The sequence below is a fragment of the Trichoderma aggressivum genome, assembly GCF_033847375.1.
Source record: "Trichoderma aggressivum f. europaeum strain CBS 100526 chromosome Unknown scaffold_031, whole genome shotgun sequence".
Lineage (NCBI taxonomy): Eukaryota > Fungi > Ascomycota > Sordariomycetes > Hypocreales > Hypocreaceae > Trichoderma > Trichoderma aggressivum.
The window spans coordinates 404,488-420,275 of record NW_026946397.1 but is presented as its reverse complement, the minus strand read 5'-3'; the positions used below and the strand labels follow the sequence as shown (position 1 = coordinate 420,275).

The window sequence follows — 15,788 nt, the reverse complement described above, 5'->3', positions numbered from 1 at the left end:
TCCTTGAACAGCTGGGCCACGCGGGCGGCTAACCAATTGGTTTGTTTTGTTGCGACCCAGCCCCTCGCACACGCAGAGACACATAACAGAGCCCGTTCGAGACAACACGCACGCCTGTCCGAAGCCTCGAGGCGAGACCATCTTCTGCCTTGCCACGCAGCTTGCCGTGAATCGTCGCTGCCTCCTCACATACCTAGTAGGCAGGCCATCCAGCAAGCAAGCAAGCAAGCAGCGGCATCTCCAACCTGAACGAACCGCAACAGGCACCAATCAGCTTACCCTTGCGACTCTGGTTCACCCAGCGGCGTCAAAGGTTGCCAGCTGGTGAACACGTTTGGATCCGATCCCGACTTTGATTGAATTTATCAAGACATTTTGCCGCTCTGATCTGCACTCTTTCCTCCAATCTCCCTTCGTTTGGACCGTCTCATATCAGCATCAGCATCAGCGTCAGCATTACATTTTACAAGAGCACTGCGTTTCATACAAAGGAGCCGCCGAAGACGACGACAAACACGATTAGCACGTCTCACGGATATTGTCTTGCTCCAACCAATACCTAACCATAGGTCTTTTTTGGTTCTTCTACACTTTCTCTTTACACCCGGGCATGTGCTTATCGGAAGATTTCTCTGTCCACCGGCTATAGCATCGACGTATTCCTGTCCCTTTCTTTTGTCCCAGAAACCGACCACGAATCCAATCTTTTTTTTTTTTCGATACGAGCCCCGGCGACCGAGAAAAGCAACGAGTAATCAAGAATAATGGCATACGAGGGTGGATACGGGGGCCAACAGCGTCCGTATGCTGGTTCGGCGGCGCAGGCTCCGATGGCGAGAGGCCACGGAGGGCCTAATGAGTATCAGGACGACGGCTATGGCAACGGCAGCGGCGGCGGAGGAGGGTACGGGCCAGAGTACGGAAACCAGCATCAAGATGCCGGCTATGGTCAAAGTCGGCCCGGCCCGGCGAGAGGCGGGCGGCCTCCGCATGATGCCGGCCGAGGAGGCCCTCATGCGATGCGAGCAGAGGGGCAGCGAGGGGCCAATTACCCTCCGAGAGGCGGCATGGGTCCTGGGAATAGGGGCAGGCCGAACATGGCTCGAGGAGGTGGACCGCCGGGTCCATCTGCAGGTCCAGGTAAGCCTTTCCCAATCCTACCATTACAATCGAAGCCGAACCCGGCGAAGCCAGGCTTGATCAGCAACGAGTTCCGCAACACCCGGCTTCTTGACAGACGTACCTATCTATATACGAGTACATTGAACCCAGCTCTAACGTGATCTCCTCGTGTTTTCCTCCAGGCGGCCGCCAACCGATGAACAACGCTCACGCTCACTCCCAAGGCTCGGGGTATGCCGATGGCAACTACCAGCTCGCAGACCAGATGTCGCAGATGGACTTGAACGGACAAGGCCCCAGAAGCCCGCCTGGTGGTCGACCACCGCCGACTCGAAACGGCTCTCAGAACTACGGAGACTCGAGACAAGGACAGCCCCGACGAGGACCTGGCGGCTACGGTGACTACGGAGACGGCGGCGGATACGGAGGTCAACAGCCTCCCAACCAATACGGCGCTCAGCGAAGCATGACGATGCCTAACAACGGTGCTGCTGGCGGGCGTGGAATGCCGCAGAGACCGGCCACGACAACGGGAAACCGCCCTCCCCCTCAGAGAACCTATCCCCAGGATAACCAAGGGCCACCGCAACACCAGTATAACAATGGTGGCTATGGCCCTGGTCCCGGTATGAACGGTGACGATGGATACGGCGGTGCGTACAACAACAGCGCCATCGACGACGTTTACGACTCTTACTATGACGAGCCGAGAGGAAGCATGTCGAGCCACAACTCACAAACACAAGCACAAGCACATGCACAAGCACATGCAAATGCACATGGGCGTCAGGAGAGCCGTTCAAGCATGCCCGACTTTGACGCCATCCCCGTGCACAGCAAACGAGACTCGTTTGAGCAATCGATGCGGCCGTCCGAGCAGGCGCATCAGGGAAACCACCAGCCCAAGCTGAACCACGCTCGATCCATGGTAGAGATGCGCGGGTCGGGGTCTGGTGCCTTTGAGATGACAAAGGACATCCCCCAGGTCCCGCCGATTCCTCAGTCACACGCGTACCAGCATGGGTACGACCAAGGGTACGACCAAGGGCACGATCAGGGACACGACCAAGGATACAACGGGCCCGGAGGATACTCGCAGCCGCCGATCCCACGGGGGCCGAGTGCGCCTCCGGGACCTACCGGACAGCATCCCGGGTTCGGGAACAGCCGTCCGCCCATTGTCCGGCCGGGTACCGCCGCGCCGCTGAACCCAGACGGCCTGCCTGCGCATCCAACGCCGGTACGACCGGGCTTGATGGAAGGTTCAGCTGTGAACCCAAATGCTAAGCCCCCTCCTGTTCGAAACTATGGAGGCGGTCCTCAGCAGCAGCAGCAGCAGCAGTATCAACAACAGCAGGCGCCGATGCAACAAGCGCAGCAGCAACAACAGATGCGATATTCACAGCAATCTCAGCAGCAGCAGCAACCGTACCCCCAACAACCACCGCCGCCCGTGCGGGAAAAGGAGAGGGAGCCCCCCGTCACGCCCGGCGAGCTGGAGCACCTTCGGATGATTATCAAAGGCAACCCCAATGACCAGGCGTCTGCGCTCAAGTTGGCAAAGCGACTCATCGAGGCATCCGACGTGCTGGTACCCAACATCCCCGACCCCAGAGGCAGGACCAAGGCGCGCGAGCGATACCTCATGGACGCCCACAAGATCCTCAAGAAGCTGGTGGCCCAGCAGAACCAGGACGCCATGTTCGTCATGGCGGACGGCGGCGGCAGGGGCCTGTTGGGGCCCGACGTGGACCCCAAAGAGGCCTTTTCGCTGTACCAGTCGGCGGCCAAGCTGGGCCACGCCGCAGCGGCGTATCGCACGGCGGTGTGCTGCGAGATTGGCCACGAGGAGGGCGGCGGCACTCGCAAGGACCCGATGAAGGCGATTCAGTGGTACAAGCGCGCGGCGACGCTGGGCGACCCGCCGGCCATGTACAAGGTCGGCATGATTCTGCTCAAGGGGCTCCTGGGACAGCCCAAGAACCCGCGAGAGGCGGTCGGATGGCTGAAGCGGGCGGCAGAGCGGGCAGACGCCGAGAACCCGCACGCGCTCCACGAACTGGGGCTGCTGTACGAGTCGGCGCAGGGCAACGATGTCATCATCCGCGACGAGCAGTACGCCCTGACGCTGTTCCAGCAGGCGGCCGAGATTGGCTACAAGTTCTCGCAGTTCCGGCTGGGGTGCGCCTACGAGTACGGCCTGCTGGGATGCCCCATCGACCCGAGGCTGTCGATTGTGTGGTACTCGCGGGCGGCGCAGCAGGAGGAGCACCAGTCGGAGCTCGCGCTGAGCGGGTGGTATCTGACGGGCAGCGAGGGCGTGCTGGGCCAGAGCGACACGGAGGCGTATCTGTGGGCGAGAAAGGCGGCCGTTGCCGGGCTGGCAAAGGCAGAGTATGCCATGGGATACTTTACCGAGGTGGGCATTGGCGTCCCGGCCAACTTGGAGGATGCCAAGCGGTGGTATTGGCGAGCGGCCGGTGAGTTTTTGATTCCCCTGAATGCCTTTCGACCACCCACACACATATACATACACACACACATATATTTATGCATATACATGTATATATATGTACCGTACAGACTTGATTGATGGCTAACGTGTTGCTGTTGTTGGTTGAATCGCTACAGCCCAGGATTTCCCCAAGGCGCGAGAACGGCTCGAGGACCTGAAGCGGTCTGGAAAGGAAAGGGCGCAGCCAAGGGAGCGCATCTCGCGCAGCTCCAAGCAGCAAGAAGGAGACTGTGTGTTGATGTAGACTTGCATTGCTTTCCGCTCTTCTCTTCTTCTGGTTTTGATCCTCGGAGATGGGTGCTTTTTTTTGTTTATTATTATTGCTATTACGAGGGGTATAGACGTGGGAGATGCAGCAGTTCTCTTCTTCTCCCCTTACGGTTGTTTTGGATTAACGAGAATGAAAACAAGCTTGTTTGTTTGTTTGTTTGTTTGTTTGTTTGTTTGCTTGTTTGGATCAGAAAAGATACCCTGCGGGTAGAAGGGACAAGGTTTTACACCTACGGAAAGCTTTTTGATTTTATTTGCATACTCCTTCCCCCCCCTTTTTCTTTATCGTTCTTTTCGATTTTGATGTATTAATAGAGGTAGCTTGCCCTTTTTTACCAGACAATGTCTATATGTTCTATATCTTGTATTGTCTACTTTGGTGTCCCCGAGTACCTACTTAGTAGTTCTATTCATGCGCATCGTATCGTGTTGTACATTTCGTCCGCCTCCTTTCTCGCTTCACCGGCTGTTGAACAAGCCGCCAAACGAGGCAGATCCCCCCCCGGCCGCGTCCCCTTGGCGCCTCGCCTCGTTGCATATCCAATCTACGAGAAACTGCCTGTCCGCCAGCTTCCTCGCATCCATGACCCTGGTGCCGACGCGCGCCTCGCTGGCCGCGAAGCTCAGCAGCGTTGGCACTGAGGTGATTGCGTACAGCGAAGCCAGCGGCGGGCCCGGGACGGACGCGGACATCATCTCGGGCGCATCGAACTGGACGGGGGCGAAGAGCACGCCGCCGTGGGGCTCGCCGACGCCGGAGGTGACGAGGCTGCGGAGGAGAGGCTCGATGGAGCGGCAGGACGGACACCAGGAGGTTGTCCAGAGGGTGAGGAGGGGAGCCTGGAGGGACGTGGAGAGGGAGAGGATGGAGTTGAAGGAGGCTGGAGAGCGGATGCTATTTCAATCATGTTATTTTACAGTTTCTGCACTTTTTTTTTTTCCATCCCATCTTTGAACATGGAGATGTAGGGCATTGTCGTGTAGATGCGACGTCAAGTATCAATGGTGGATGGTAGAGAGACAGAATCATGATAATGCATGGACCAGGCGGAACGTACGGATCAAAGACTTGGTTCTTGGCCAGCCCGAGGCTGACGGGCGAGGTCGATATGCGCCTTCGCGTCGATGCCAAGGGCTGAGCGGCGGCCGTCCAGACGCGTCGCATGACGGACGACATGCTGCAGAGTGACGTCGGCGATGATGTGATTGGGGGGAAGGGGGGGGGGGCTTGCCTTGGGATTAGGCGAACATGGTTGGTGATGGTTTCTGTTTGGTGTTGAGAAAGATGGATCAAATGACTGACTATATGTACTCGATAAGCCAGTTGAGATGCATCAAACGGACCAACTAGAGGAACATCAGACGGAGTACAGTAGGTACTCGTGCGACGTCTAAAGATTGATGCCGGCACGGGCCAAATTCGGGACGCTGTTGGCACGGTTTGGGTTGCGGCGGCACGGCTCGATGGCAAAAAAACCGGGCGGTGGTTACCTCGAGCCTCGCATCCGGGATATACAGGTACCTACAGTACTAGGTATATTGCATATTATGTACGGAGTAGGTACAGTGGCACATTCCAGACTCGGTAGATTCAACCAGAGTTGCAGCCCTGCTCGCTCGTAATGCAAATGCAAATGCAACTGAATTGAATCCATGCAGCGTCGCATCCACCGCTTGGTCGAAAATCTGCGGGGGTGAAAGTGGGATGGATGGCATCCATGGCATGGGACGAGGTTCTGGGGCTTTCCCAGCTGTTTGACCGCGTGAGCCGCCAGCCATGGATCAAATTAGATCCATACCTGAAATTTCAACGGCCGTGCAGACCTAGCTGGAGGCGTCCATGCCCTGGAAGGCAGTGCAGCCTCGAGTTAGGCGACCAAAGCGCACATAACGTTCCAGGGCTCTCGTTCGCTCCCTGTGCGCTGCCGTCATAGCGGGGAAAGCGCTGAGCCAGTGGGAAGCCAGCGGGAGCCAGAGGGACTCAGAGAGAGCGCCGGTGGGGGTTCGCAGGCAGTGGCATGTGCAGCATCGCATGCGCTTCACCTGACTCGTCGCAGCGCATGGTTGGAGGCAAATCCAGTTGATCCATGTCGGCGCGTTGGGGCTACTGGCTTCGACGTTGTTAGTGTCGCTGATCTGCTGGGCCAACTGAGCCCATCAAGGTTGGCTGGCAGGGTTCAATGGTTGGTGATGGTGATGGTGATGGTGTCCAGTCCAGTCCAGTCCAGTCCAGGGTGGTTTGACATCCATCCATCGGACATGGGACAACGGTTAGTTGGTTACCTTGGTACTAACTTACAGAGTACCTACAGAGGAAAGTATCAGTTGATTAATGTTATCAGACGAGTGGGCCAACTCTCAAGGCCAGATCTCGCGCTAAACTCTCTTGCTTAGATCTCGGGGTCTTTTCGTTTCCATAGTAGTTGTTAGTCTAGACCACGAGCAAGCGCGGACGACGCACCAAAGCTTCATGCCTCCACCGCTCGCCATCTCTCCTCCTCCTCCTCTTCTCTTCCCTCTTCCTCTCCTCCTCCTCATATTCCTCGGCTTCCTGCCCTATTTTGGTCCTCTCCTCTACATCTACGGCATCCATCCATCCATCCTCCTCTCCTATCAACCCTCAATTTTGGATACCTCGTCTTGCGTCCATCTCGCCACCTCTCCACGGCATCCGGCTCGGGGCTCCATCGGGAACGACGCGAGGCTGCAACCAAAAGCATCTCGGCCTTTCACAAGTCTGGACGTGTCGGACTTCTGTCTTACTCCAATCGTTCTTGTCAGCCCTCCCTCCCCACGCAACCGGTCCAGACTTGATCCTGACTGTGCTCCCTCTCAAGACTTCCTCTTTCGGCCAATTCCTCGAACCTATTTCTCGTTGCGTGTCTCATAGTTATTCTTAGACCGGAAGCCATCTGAGACAAGCAACCCTCCCCCCCCACTCCTCCTAAAAGCCCATTTCGATCCTATAGCTAGAAACTCGGCCTGCTCCATGTATTATTGAGGACCCTTGCGTTTTGGAAATTGGTTTTGATACTCCTCCTCCGAGCTTGAACTTTGCCTAGGCCCCTGCTTTGCCTCAGTTCCTATCCTCTCTACCTCCAACAGCATTACCAAGCCAGGTCGCAATGGCGCCTGAAGGGGCATCCCAGCAAGGCCGCTGGCGCCTCGGCCGTCTCTTTGGTGGCAACGCCGATGCCCAAGGCCAAGGCGAAAAGCCTGGGCCTGAGAGATGGAGTATGGGCATATTAAACGATCCGGAAACCGTCGAGGTGCCAGGTGAGCAATCCGATTCTTCTGCTTCATTCTCTTCTCTGTACAGTCTCATCTCCGTGGAGCATCTCACTAACGCATCCTCCTCGTCTGACAGGCTCTGTTCTGTTGCTTGCTAGTCATCGCAACGAGCCTCTCGGCCTCCGCAATGTTCATGCTCGCACTTCCCATTCCTCCATTCCGGCCGGCTTCCCCGTCGAGACTCCCATGACACCCGGCGGCACTCATCCATTATCCTTGTCGCCATCGTCTCCATCGTCTGCTCCCGAGAAGCCGCCGGTTGAGGAAGCCGAAGCCAAGAAGAAGACGGGAGATGGTAAGATCATCTTGGACCCGCAGCCAGAAGATTCCTCCAACGATCCCCTCAACTGGCCCACCTGGCGCCGCGATTGCGCTCTCCTATCCCTGGGCTTCTATTGCATGATTGGAGGCGGCATCACGCCCCTCATTGCCGCAGGATTCACAAATGTTGCCCACGACTTGAATGTTTCCGTCGAGCGTGTGCCGCTGACTACCGGTCTTTATATGATGGGCTTGGGTATGGGCTCTGTCATTGCCTCTCCCACGGCCATCCTGTTCGGTAAACGGCCCGTATACCTTGCCGGTGCCATTCTTCTCATCGGTACCAGCATCTGGTGTGGATACTCGCCTAGCTTCTCTTCTCTCATTGCCGCCAGAGTCTTCCAAGGCATTGCTGTTTCTCCGGTAGAGTGCCTGCCGTCCGCTACCATTGCCGAAATCTTCTTCCTCCACGAGCGTGCATACCGCATTGGAATCTATACCCTCTTGCTCCTGGGAGGCAAGAACCTCGTTCCTCTCGTCAGCGCTGCCATTATTGGCCGCTTTGGATGGCGATGGGTTTTCTTGTATGTTGGAGCCCTCCTCGCCCGCTTCCTCTCCTTCCAAATTTTGCTGACCTCTTCTTTCTCCATAGCATCGTTGCCATGGTTGTGGGACTTGGATTTGTACTCCTGTTTCTCTTCGCCCCAGAGACGTTTTGGGACAGAACGCCAACACGAAGAGTTTCGAAACGACCTAGCTTCCTTCGCCGACTCTCATCACGCCATGCGAATCCGGCTCACTCATCGGCAGGCCCTCTCTCTCCTCGAGGTAAATCACCGGCGCGCTCACCCTCTCCCGGTAGAATTGAGCGTCGCAGGGACATACATGTCGAGTTCACGCCAGGCCTAAAGGCACAAGATTCCTCAAACGATGTCCATCGAACTATTGAAAAGGACTCGGCGGCGCCGTCTGGACATCCTCAAGTGGGATTCGCTCTTGCATCGTCGGAAAGCCACAAAGAAGAGCAACATGGCCAGGAAGATGCAGCTCGCCGAGATACCTCGCGCGGGCCGTCAATCTATAGCGCTCGACCCTCCATTACATCCCCGCGGACCAGTATCGCTCCCGACCGTGGCCGGTCCGTCCCTCAAGCGTCTCCTCATGCTCAGAACGCTGCCGAGAGTATGATGGTTACCGAGTATTACTCGACCGCGCCCAATCTCGACAACGAAAAGTTTCCCTCGTGGAAACTCAGAGCGCCCCCCAAGATTAAGGCTTATACGCACAACCTCCGCAACCAACCTACCCAGACCTTTATTCAGCAACTCAAGCCCTATCATGGACGACTCAACAACGACAACTGGTTCAAGGTCATGATTAGACCATTCATTCTGTATGCGTATCCTGCCGTCCTTTGGTCCGCCGCCATTTATTCGTGCTCCATTGGCTGGTTGATTGTAATTTCCGAAAACTTGGCCGTCATCTACCGGAATCCAGATGGATATAATTTCACGGCTCTCCAGGCCGGTCTCGTCTACATCTCGCCCTTTGTAGGCGGCATCCTTGGCACCGGCGTGGCGGGCAAGATAAGCGACATCATTGTCAGGGCCATGGCTCGCCGCAACGGAGGCATGTACGAGCCAGAGTTTCGCCTCGTCATGGCCATTCCCATCTTGCTTGCCACATGCATTGGGCTCATGGGCTTTGGATGGTCGGCGGAAGAAAAGGACAACTGGATTGTCCCCACCATCTTCTTCGGCATTACGTCGTTTGGCTGCTCCCTCGGTTCGACCACCTCCATCACATTTTGCGTCGACAGCTACCGTCAATACGCAGGCGAAGCCTTGGTGACGCTCAATTTTTCAAAGAATGTGCTCCACGGCTTGGTGTTTAGTCTGTTTATTTCCCAGTGGCTTGCGGCAGACGGCTCAAAGAATGTCTACATCTATCTCGGCGTCATTCAGCTCATCTTTTGTCTTTGCTCCATTCCCATGTACATCTTTGGCAAGAGAGCGCGCATGTGGACGGCGCGCATGAATCTCATGGAAAAGTTTTAGAAGAACGATGCACCCGTGTTCCGTCTTCGATGAGCATCACGTGGCGTTCATTTCTGTTTTCAAAGGGTTGAATGATCAACGGTGCTGCTCGGCATCGTGTATACCTTCCATCACCCTGGTGTAACTTGATCTTGTTGGGTTCTCTCCCTCTTTCTTGTTTTCTTCTTCTTCTTTTTTCTTTGCATGTTTCGGCTAGGTCAGTTTTCAGCAGCAGCAATTGCTCCAAAGCGTATGGAGTTGGTTGACCATGGAGGAATATTGAATTTGCCTATAAGTAGATATACTTTGCATACCTGGATATGCTTATAGATATATATGCCCACGCATACACCCTGTTCAAGGACCGTGAATGACGGATTGAAGATTTGATTTTGTCCAACAACCTTGATGTCAACGAAGCAGGTAATCTTATAGCTTATACGACGTTTATGATACGTGCATGTGCTGCTCCGGTACCGCAGCAGCAGTAGCATCTTTTGGTGGGAGCAGGCTGTAGCCCGGCATAAAGGGTAATACAATAGTAGGATCCTTGCATGGCCTGGCGGTACCCAACGAGGCAACAAGGCAGTAAGGCCCAATTGGAACATCCAACATCAACTTCCAATGACAACAAGTTCATTGACCGTACAGTGTGAGCGTTCCAAACGCGCACTAACATGGAGTGACACGAATCTGCAGCTGCCCGCAGCCTCCTCTGTTTTCGTGCTGCCCAATCTTGCAAAAGAGCTTGCCTTGGAGGATCTGGAGTCTGACCGCCAACTCGGTCGACTTGCTCTACCTGATCCTTCCAAGCCCCAGAACAGGTAGCGCTCTTGATCATGATGAGTGCCAAAGCGAACCGTCTCGCCTCGTCGAGGGGAGGAGGGTACCGCGCCTCCGGTCAGGATTGGCGAGCTACCACGCCCTGTCGATTCTTTCAGACGGGGTCTTGTACCAAGGGATCGTCATGTCCCTTTTCGCATAATTTGTTGAGCCGGTCTATTCTGTCATCTCAAAAAGTAACAAAACCGTCGAGGAAAATCAATCGCGTGGGAGCATCTGCTTACTCTGTGCAGCGAGGCGGACAACTCGAAAAAGCAAGGGCAACCAATCCCCCCGCCGAGAGGAGCTCTGGAAGTGCAAAGCCTGTTTGCAGATTCTTCAAAACGGGGAGCTGTATATATGGAGAAAAGTGTCTGTTTCGCCATGCAGAAGAAGAGTTGGCAGTGCAAGTCGGGGCCGACAACGCGTTCGAGGTTAGTCGCCTACCGTACAGGTTCACCAAATATCCTTCCCTTGAGTAGTCAATGGGATGAGTGCATTGAGGACTGAATATTGAGTTGACCCGTGGCAGGACGAACCAAAGAAAGACGACGACTTCACGCGAACGATTGCGGGTGCATTCGTTCAGTTCGAAGCAGGTGCCCTCGTATCCAAGATCCGTCTGCCCAGCGACTTTTCTGCCGTCCGCATCAGTGGGTTGCCGTTAAACACCTCGGAGGGATCGGTTCGGGATATGCTTGCTGAAACGGGGCTGCATGTTAGTGTCGCCGATGTGCATATGTTGCAGATGGAAGGCAGTTGTGGCGCATCCGTGAGATCGGACGATGCATTGTTTTCCAAGAAACTCTGCGCCATCGTTCAACCTGGCTTCATCTGGGAGGGCGTCAAGATATATGCAACGCCTGTCGCTGCGCCGATGCCCTCTAGCCATAATGCCCGGCGCGTAGACTGCAAGAAGGTACATGTATCCTGGCATAAGGCAGTCAGGAATGTCTGGCTAAACTTTGGCACCGAAGACGCTGCCCGGAGAGTGAGCGACCTGTTCTCGAAGGGGGCCTATCGAATCTTGAACCAGAAAGTCACCGCGGGGGAAGCTACTGAAGCCAGACCGACTTTTCATCCGTGGTCGCCGTCTAACAACCGTGTAGCATGGACTGTTATGTTGACCGAAGTCCCGGCCACTGCGGAGAGGAGCGACATCTCGGCAGCCATAACACAAGAACGGAACAGGCCGCGTCATATAGAAGTAGGCCTTCCATCGTACTCGGCTGATTCTGAGCAGGCCACCACATTGATACGCTCGCTTCTGACGAACGTCGGACCTTTGGAGTATTTCGAGGTGACGCTTGAGACGAACGCTAGGCGAGTCAAAGCAACTGCGCGATTCTTGGACGAGGAGGACTCTCGGAGAGCTGCCGAAGAGCTTGACAAAAAGGAGCTCCCTTTTCACCCTAAAGCACGATTGACGGTCCAGATGGTGTACTCGGCCAAGTTCAAAACCGGCACCAACATTTACGACGCTGTTTGTCCAAGGATCTTGCCCCAGCAGAAAGTTTGGAGGAGCAAGAACATTACCTTTAGGGCATACAACAGCACGGACCCCCTGCGGAGGTTCAGGCTTTTGAAGATGGAAGGCGAGTCGGCAGTTGACATCGTTGTGGCCAAGGCTGATCTCGAATCCATTCTTGCTGGAGTCGTTATGAGGGAAATTGATACCGTTCTCTGGGATCCCTCTCTCAAGGCGAACGGCAAACTTTATCAAGCAATAAAGAAGCTAGAGAAAGAATGCTCTGTAGTTATTCTTCGGGATAAAGGCAAATCTGAGCTGCGTGTTTTCGGAGCTCAGCAATGTTGCGAAGAAGCGCAGTTTCGGTTGGCTGAACTGATACGCCTTGAATCGCTCTCGACGTCCACCCGAGCAATTGAGCTTAAACCTCACGAGTTTTTCTGGGCCTGCCATGGGGGTTTTAGAAAGATTGCTACGTGGCTTGGTCCAGAAAAGGCATCATTTGATATCATCTCCACGCCCAAGAAGATTGTCATCTCCGGGCCGCTGGAAGACTATGATGTTGCCCGAGCGATCATGGAAGGCAGACAGCAAGTCACAGAACCAGAAGAGCAACCAAAGCCCGACGATGCCACGCAAGAGTGTTCTGTTTGTTGGACAGGCGCCGAGACTCCCATCAAGACAAGCTGTGGCCACGTCTACTGCTTAGAATGTTTCGAAAGAAGCTGCAGGGTGGGGGACGTGACGACCGCAGCCTTCGTTGTTCTTTGCCACGGTAACCAAGGGAATTGTAAGAGCATTATAGGAGTGGAGGATCTTCAGGAGCATCTCTCCTCAGCCGCGCTCGAGGAAGTGCTTGAGCGATCCTTTTCATCCCATATCAAGCGCAACCCCAACGAGTTCCGCTACTGTCCCACTCCAGATTGTGGCTACATATATAGAGCCACATCTGAGTCGAGAATCCAGAACTGCTCCAACTGTCTCAGGCCGACTTGCTCCGCTTGCCACGAGTCACACGTCGGCATGTCGTGCGAAGAACACCATTACATGATTTCGGAAGGCTACCAGGAGTTCAGGAAGCTCAAGGAAGATCTGGGTATAAAGGACTGCCCGAGCTGCAAAACTCCACTGGAAAAGATCTCGGGGTGCAATCATATGACGTGCACAGTTTGCAACTGTCACATTTGCTGGGTTTGTTTGAAGACCTTTTCGAGCGGTGATCAAGTCTATGAGCACATGGGAACGCTGCATGGAGGTCTTTACGACCCAGAGGAAGCGCATATATAGCAATGCTTTGCGGTAATCCGAGACCCGGAGAGAGAGAATGATGGGATGAACAAGGCAAGAGAATAATGCCTGACGAACTGTGTGAGGATTTCAGCGCCATCCATGAAAAGACAGTTCAGTAGGTGTAGACGTACCTATATAGGCAAAAGATCTTGAATTGACCGTTTTCAGCTTTGATCTGGCATTCTGCAATGGTGTTTGAAAGGCATGAGCGAGTTGGGGGAGGATACATGTAGGGAAGCAAAAGATGCAGTACTGTGCGGTTGGGTCGGAATTAATGTGTATTCGCACAGTCCCCGCCCCCACCACTGGCTTAACCCTCTTTCCTCTTCAAGAGCCGTTGACCTCTACAGAGTACTTCTGATGTAAACGAAGACGAAGAGAAACTGCCGTATTCGTACTTGTATTTTCTGTTTCATTTTCCGGTTCCTTTTCTTCTTCATAAGGTACCTCTCTTAGTATTGATCACGAATGCAAGAGTCCAACGAAGAATAGGTCCAGCTTTGCGTGACACCGAAACCCACATCTGCATACCGACCAATCTCAGTTTTTCTCACCAAAGATGTCAAGCAAGGTTCCCGCTCTCCTAGAGTCGTATCTCGGGCTGCCCGAGGAAGCATCGCTGATAGTCTTGACAAATGTCATGGGGGCAACGACAAATTGGCTGGTTCTACGGTATCTCTACTCATTACTGCAGGGGCGAGGCGCTGGCGCAGATGATGCAGAGACGAACTCTGGAGTTGTGCTTGTGAGCTTCATGAGAGACTTGGCATTTTGGAGAGAGGGCGCAAGCAGACTAGTAGGACCCTGAAATATCTCCCCCTTTATGAACAGAATACTTATTGTTTCTCGTCAGGGTTTGGACCTGGACGGCCTAAGTAGGGCCGGCAAGTTTAGTTTCGTAGACGGCTTGACGGGCCTGCTCTCAGGAGGCCAGGGCTCAGAGTCTACTGGAGACAAGGGAAGGATTCTAAAGAGTGGGAAGCTGGATGATGTGAGGAGAGGCATCGAAGCAGCGATTCGAGACGTGAGACTTGAATCCAAAGTCTTGATTGTTGATCAACTAGACGAACTGTTGGCGATATCCGGAGAGGACGATGTTACTGGGCTGGCACTGGAGGGGATGCTGTTTTCTCTGAGAGAGGTGAGTCTCAATAACTGCTCCTGTCTCCCTTTAATGCAGAGAAGAAAAAAAATAGCTTCAGGCACACTAACATGAGACGATCAGCGAGTTCATGCGACAATCCTCACATTCTCTGCAGACGACGCTCTCCTGCGCGCCCAAACCACATCGTTGGAGCGCTCGCACGCGGCGTTGGTGCTCGCTCAGACGCATGCTGCAGATCTAGTCCTTAGCCTCAGGTTGCTAGACACGGGTGTGGCCAAGGATGTCAGCGGCGTGGTGAGAATTGCGGTGCGTAAGGAGGAGGAGGAGAGTGCAGAGTACTTGTATCACATTGGGGCGGATGGGAATGTGAAGGTATTTGAGAGAGGGACGTGATAGTATGCTGTCCTACAGGGTTTCTGGAAATGACAAGCAATCAAACACAGAAGCGAGTTATCTGGTGTAATGTCACAAAGATGCGTGGACAAATGTAGAGATGAGAGCGCAAATGCTTTTGGAGCAGTCAACATCGTCCTTTGAGGCTTGGAATGGATGTTCATCACATGCAGCATCTCAAAGCTTGCAAAATGGAGAGCAACGGGAGCAGAGACATGTGAAGAATCAAGATGCCATTTCAGACTTTCGTCGCCCGAATCCCTACGGAACCACCGGCGCGAAAATAAAAGCAACTGGGGTCCGTTTTATAAACACCATTTGTCCCATGCTCCAGCCCCTTCCTTGATCAATCGCCCAAATTTACATCCACCGCCACCCCAACTCGAATCCATGCAGCAGGAAAAAAAAGAGAAGATGAAAAAAAAAAAGAATGATCCGGCAGGAACGTCGCTCTCATCACTTGGTTTTTCCACGTGTCGTAAAAAATAAGAGAAGAGGAGAAGATGCAAAAGGTTTTTCGCCAAGATTCATTAACCTCGTGGACGGATTATTTTTTTTGGTTCTTCTATTTTCCCCCCCTCGTTTCTCTCTCTCCCTCCTCTACCCTTTTGTGCATGATCCGGTGTAGCGACGAAAGAAAAAAAAACCAGCAGCAGCAGAAAGAGAGCTCGAAACGCCGATGTCACTCTTTAAGATTCCTGCTCAGCGGTCTTCTTGCCAAGCCTGGTGTTCTTGGGGGCGCCAGTCTGGAAGCCGTTCTTGAATCGTCGGGAAACCTCCTTGAGGTAGCGGGTGCGGCCAGTGCCGACGGTCCTTCTCCGCTTGGCCTTCTCGCTCCAGTTGTCTGTGAAGAAGAGGAAAATGTTAGACTGTGGATTCTCGCACTTGGCCAGGGGAGGGAACGCAACAGAGACGATCGGTCTCGTGCGTTGAATGGAGGCCGAATCCGAGTGAGGGAGTACATACACTTGCGCATCTTGGCGGCGGGATATCCGCAAGAGGCACACTCATGCTTCTGGACGTGCAGAGAGCGACGGCCTATTCCAACCACAATCAGCATTCCAATTCAGTCATTGATTCGTTCAATCCAATTCGCCTTCCGTCGCAATCGCTTCCCTCCGGTCGATTCGTCGAGAGAAGAGCCATTTCTCCGTGCCCGATGGCTCTTTCCTCCCCTTGTATCTGGCGTGGTCTCGATCGAATCTCCGTAAAGGG

General features: G+C 54.1%; 5 protein-coding genes across 5 annotated transcripts; 4 read left to right on the top strand and 1 right to left on the bottom strand.

The window, feature by feature from the left end:
- Positions 1 to 804: 804 nt before the first annotated feature.
- Positions 805 to 3,881, top strand: Triagg1_7285 (uncharacterized protein; the record flags this gene model as incomplete). Its single annotated transcript, XM_062902003.1, has 3 exons — positions 805 to 1,140; positions 1,238 to 3,602; positions 3,754 to 3,881. The coding sequence occupies 3 exons, from the start codon at positions 805 to 807 to the stop codon at positions 3,879 to 3,881; spliced, it is 2,829 nt and encodes a 942-aa protein (XP_062753861.1).
- Positions 3,882 to 4,366: 485 nt separating this feature from the next.
- Triagg1_7284 (uncharacterized protein) lies at positions 4,367 to 5,084 on the bottom strand (the record flags this gene model as incomplete). The annotated part of the gene is made up of 2 exons (XM_062902002.1): positions 4,367 to 4,802; positions 4,966 to 5,084. 2 exons carry the CDS (start codon positions 5,082 to 5,084, stop codon positions 4,367 to 4,369), a joined length of 555 nt encoding a protein of 184 aa, XP_062753860.1.
- Positions 5,085 to 7,032: 1,948 nt separating this feature from the next.
- Positions 7,033 to 9,516, top strand: Triagg1_7283 (uncharacterized protein; the record flags this gene model as incomplete). The annotated part of the gene is made up of 3 exons (XM_062902001.1): positions 7,033 to 7,183; positions 7,227 to 8,043; positions 8,112 to 9,516. The coding sequence occupies 3 exons, from the start codon at positions 7,033 to 7,035 to the stop codon at positions 9,514 to 9,516; spliced, it is 2,373 nt and encodes a 790-aa protein (XP_062753859.1).
- A 603-nt stretch (positions 9,517 to 10,119) lies between these two features.
- Positions 10,120 to 13,072, top strand: Triagg1_7282 (uncharacterized protein; the record flags this gene model as incomplete). The annotated part of the gene is made up of 3 exons (XM_062902000.1): positions 10,120 to 10,279; positions 10,708 to 10,751; positions 10,850 to 13,072. 3 exons carry the CDS (start codon positions 10,120 to 10,122, stop codon positions 13,070 to 13,072), a joined length of 2,427 nt encoding a protein of 808 aa, XP_062753858.1.
- Positions 13,073 to 13,634: 562 nt separating this feature from the next.
- On the top strand, positions 13,635 to 14,573 carry Triagg1_7281 (uncharacterized protein; the record flags this gene model as incomplete). The annotated part of the gene is made up of 3 exons (XM_062901999.1): positions 13,635 to 13,871; positions 13,929 to 14,216; positions 14,301 to 14,573. The coding sequence occupies 3 exons, from the start codon at positions 13,635 to 13,637 to the stop codon at positions 14,571 to 14,573; spliced, it is 798 nt and encodes a 265-aa protein (XP_062753857.1).
- Positions 14,574 to 15,788: the final 1,215 nt, after the last annotated feature.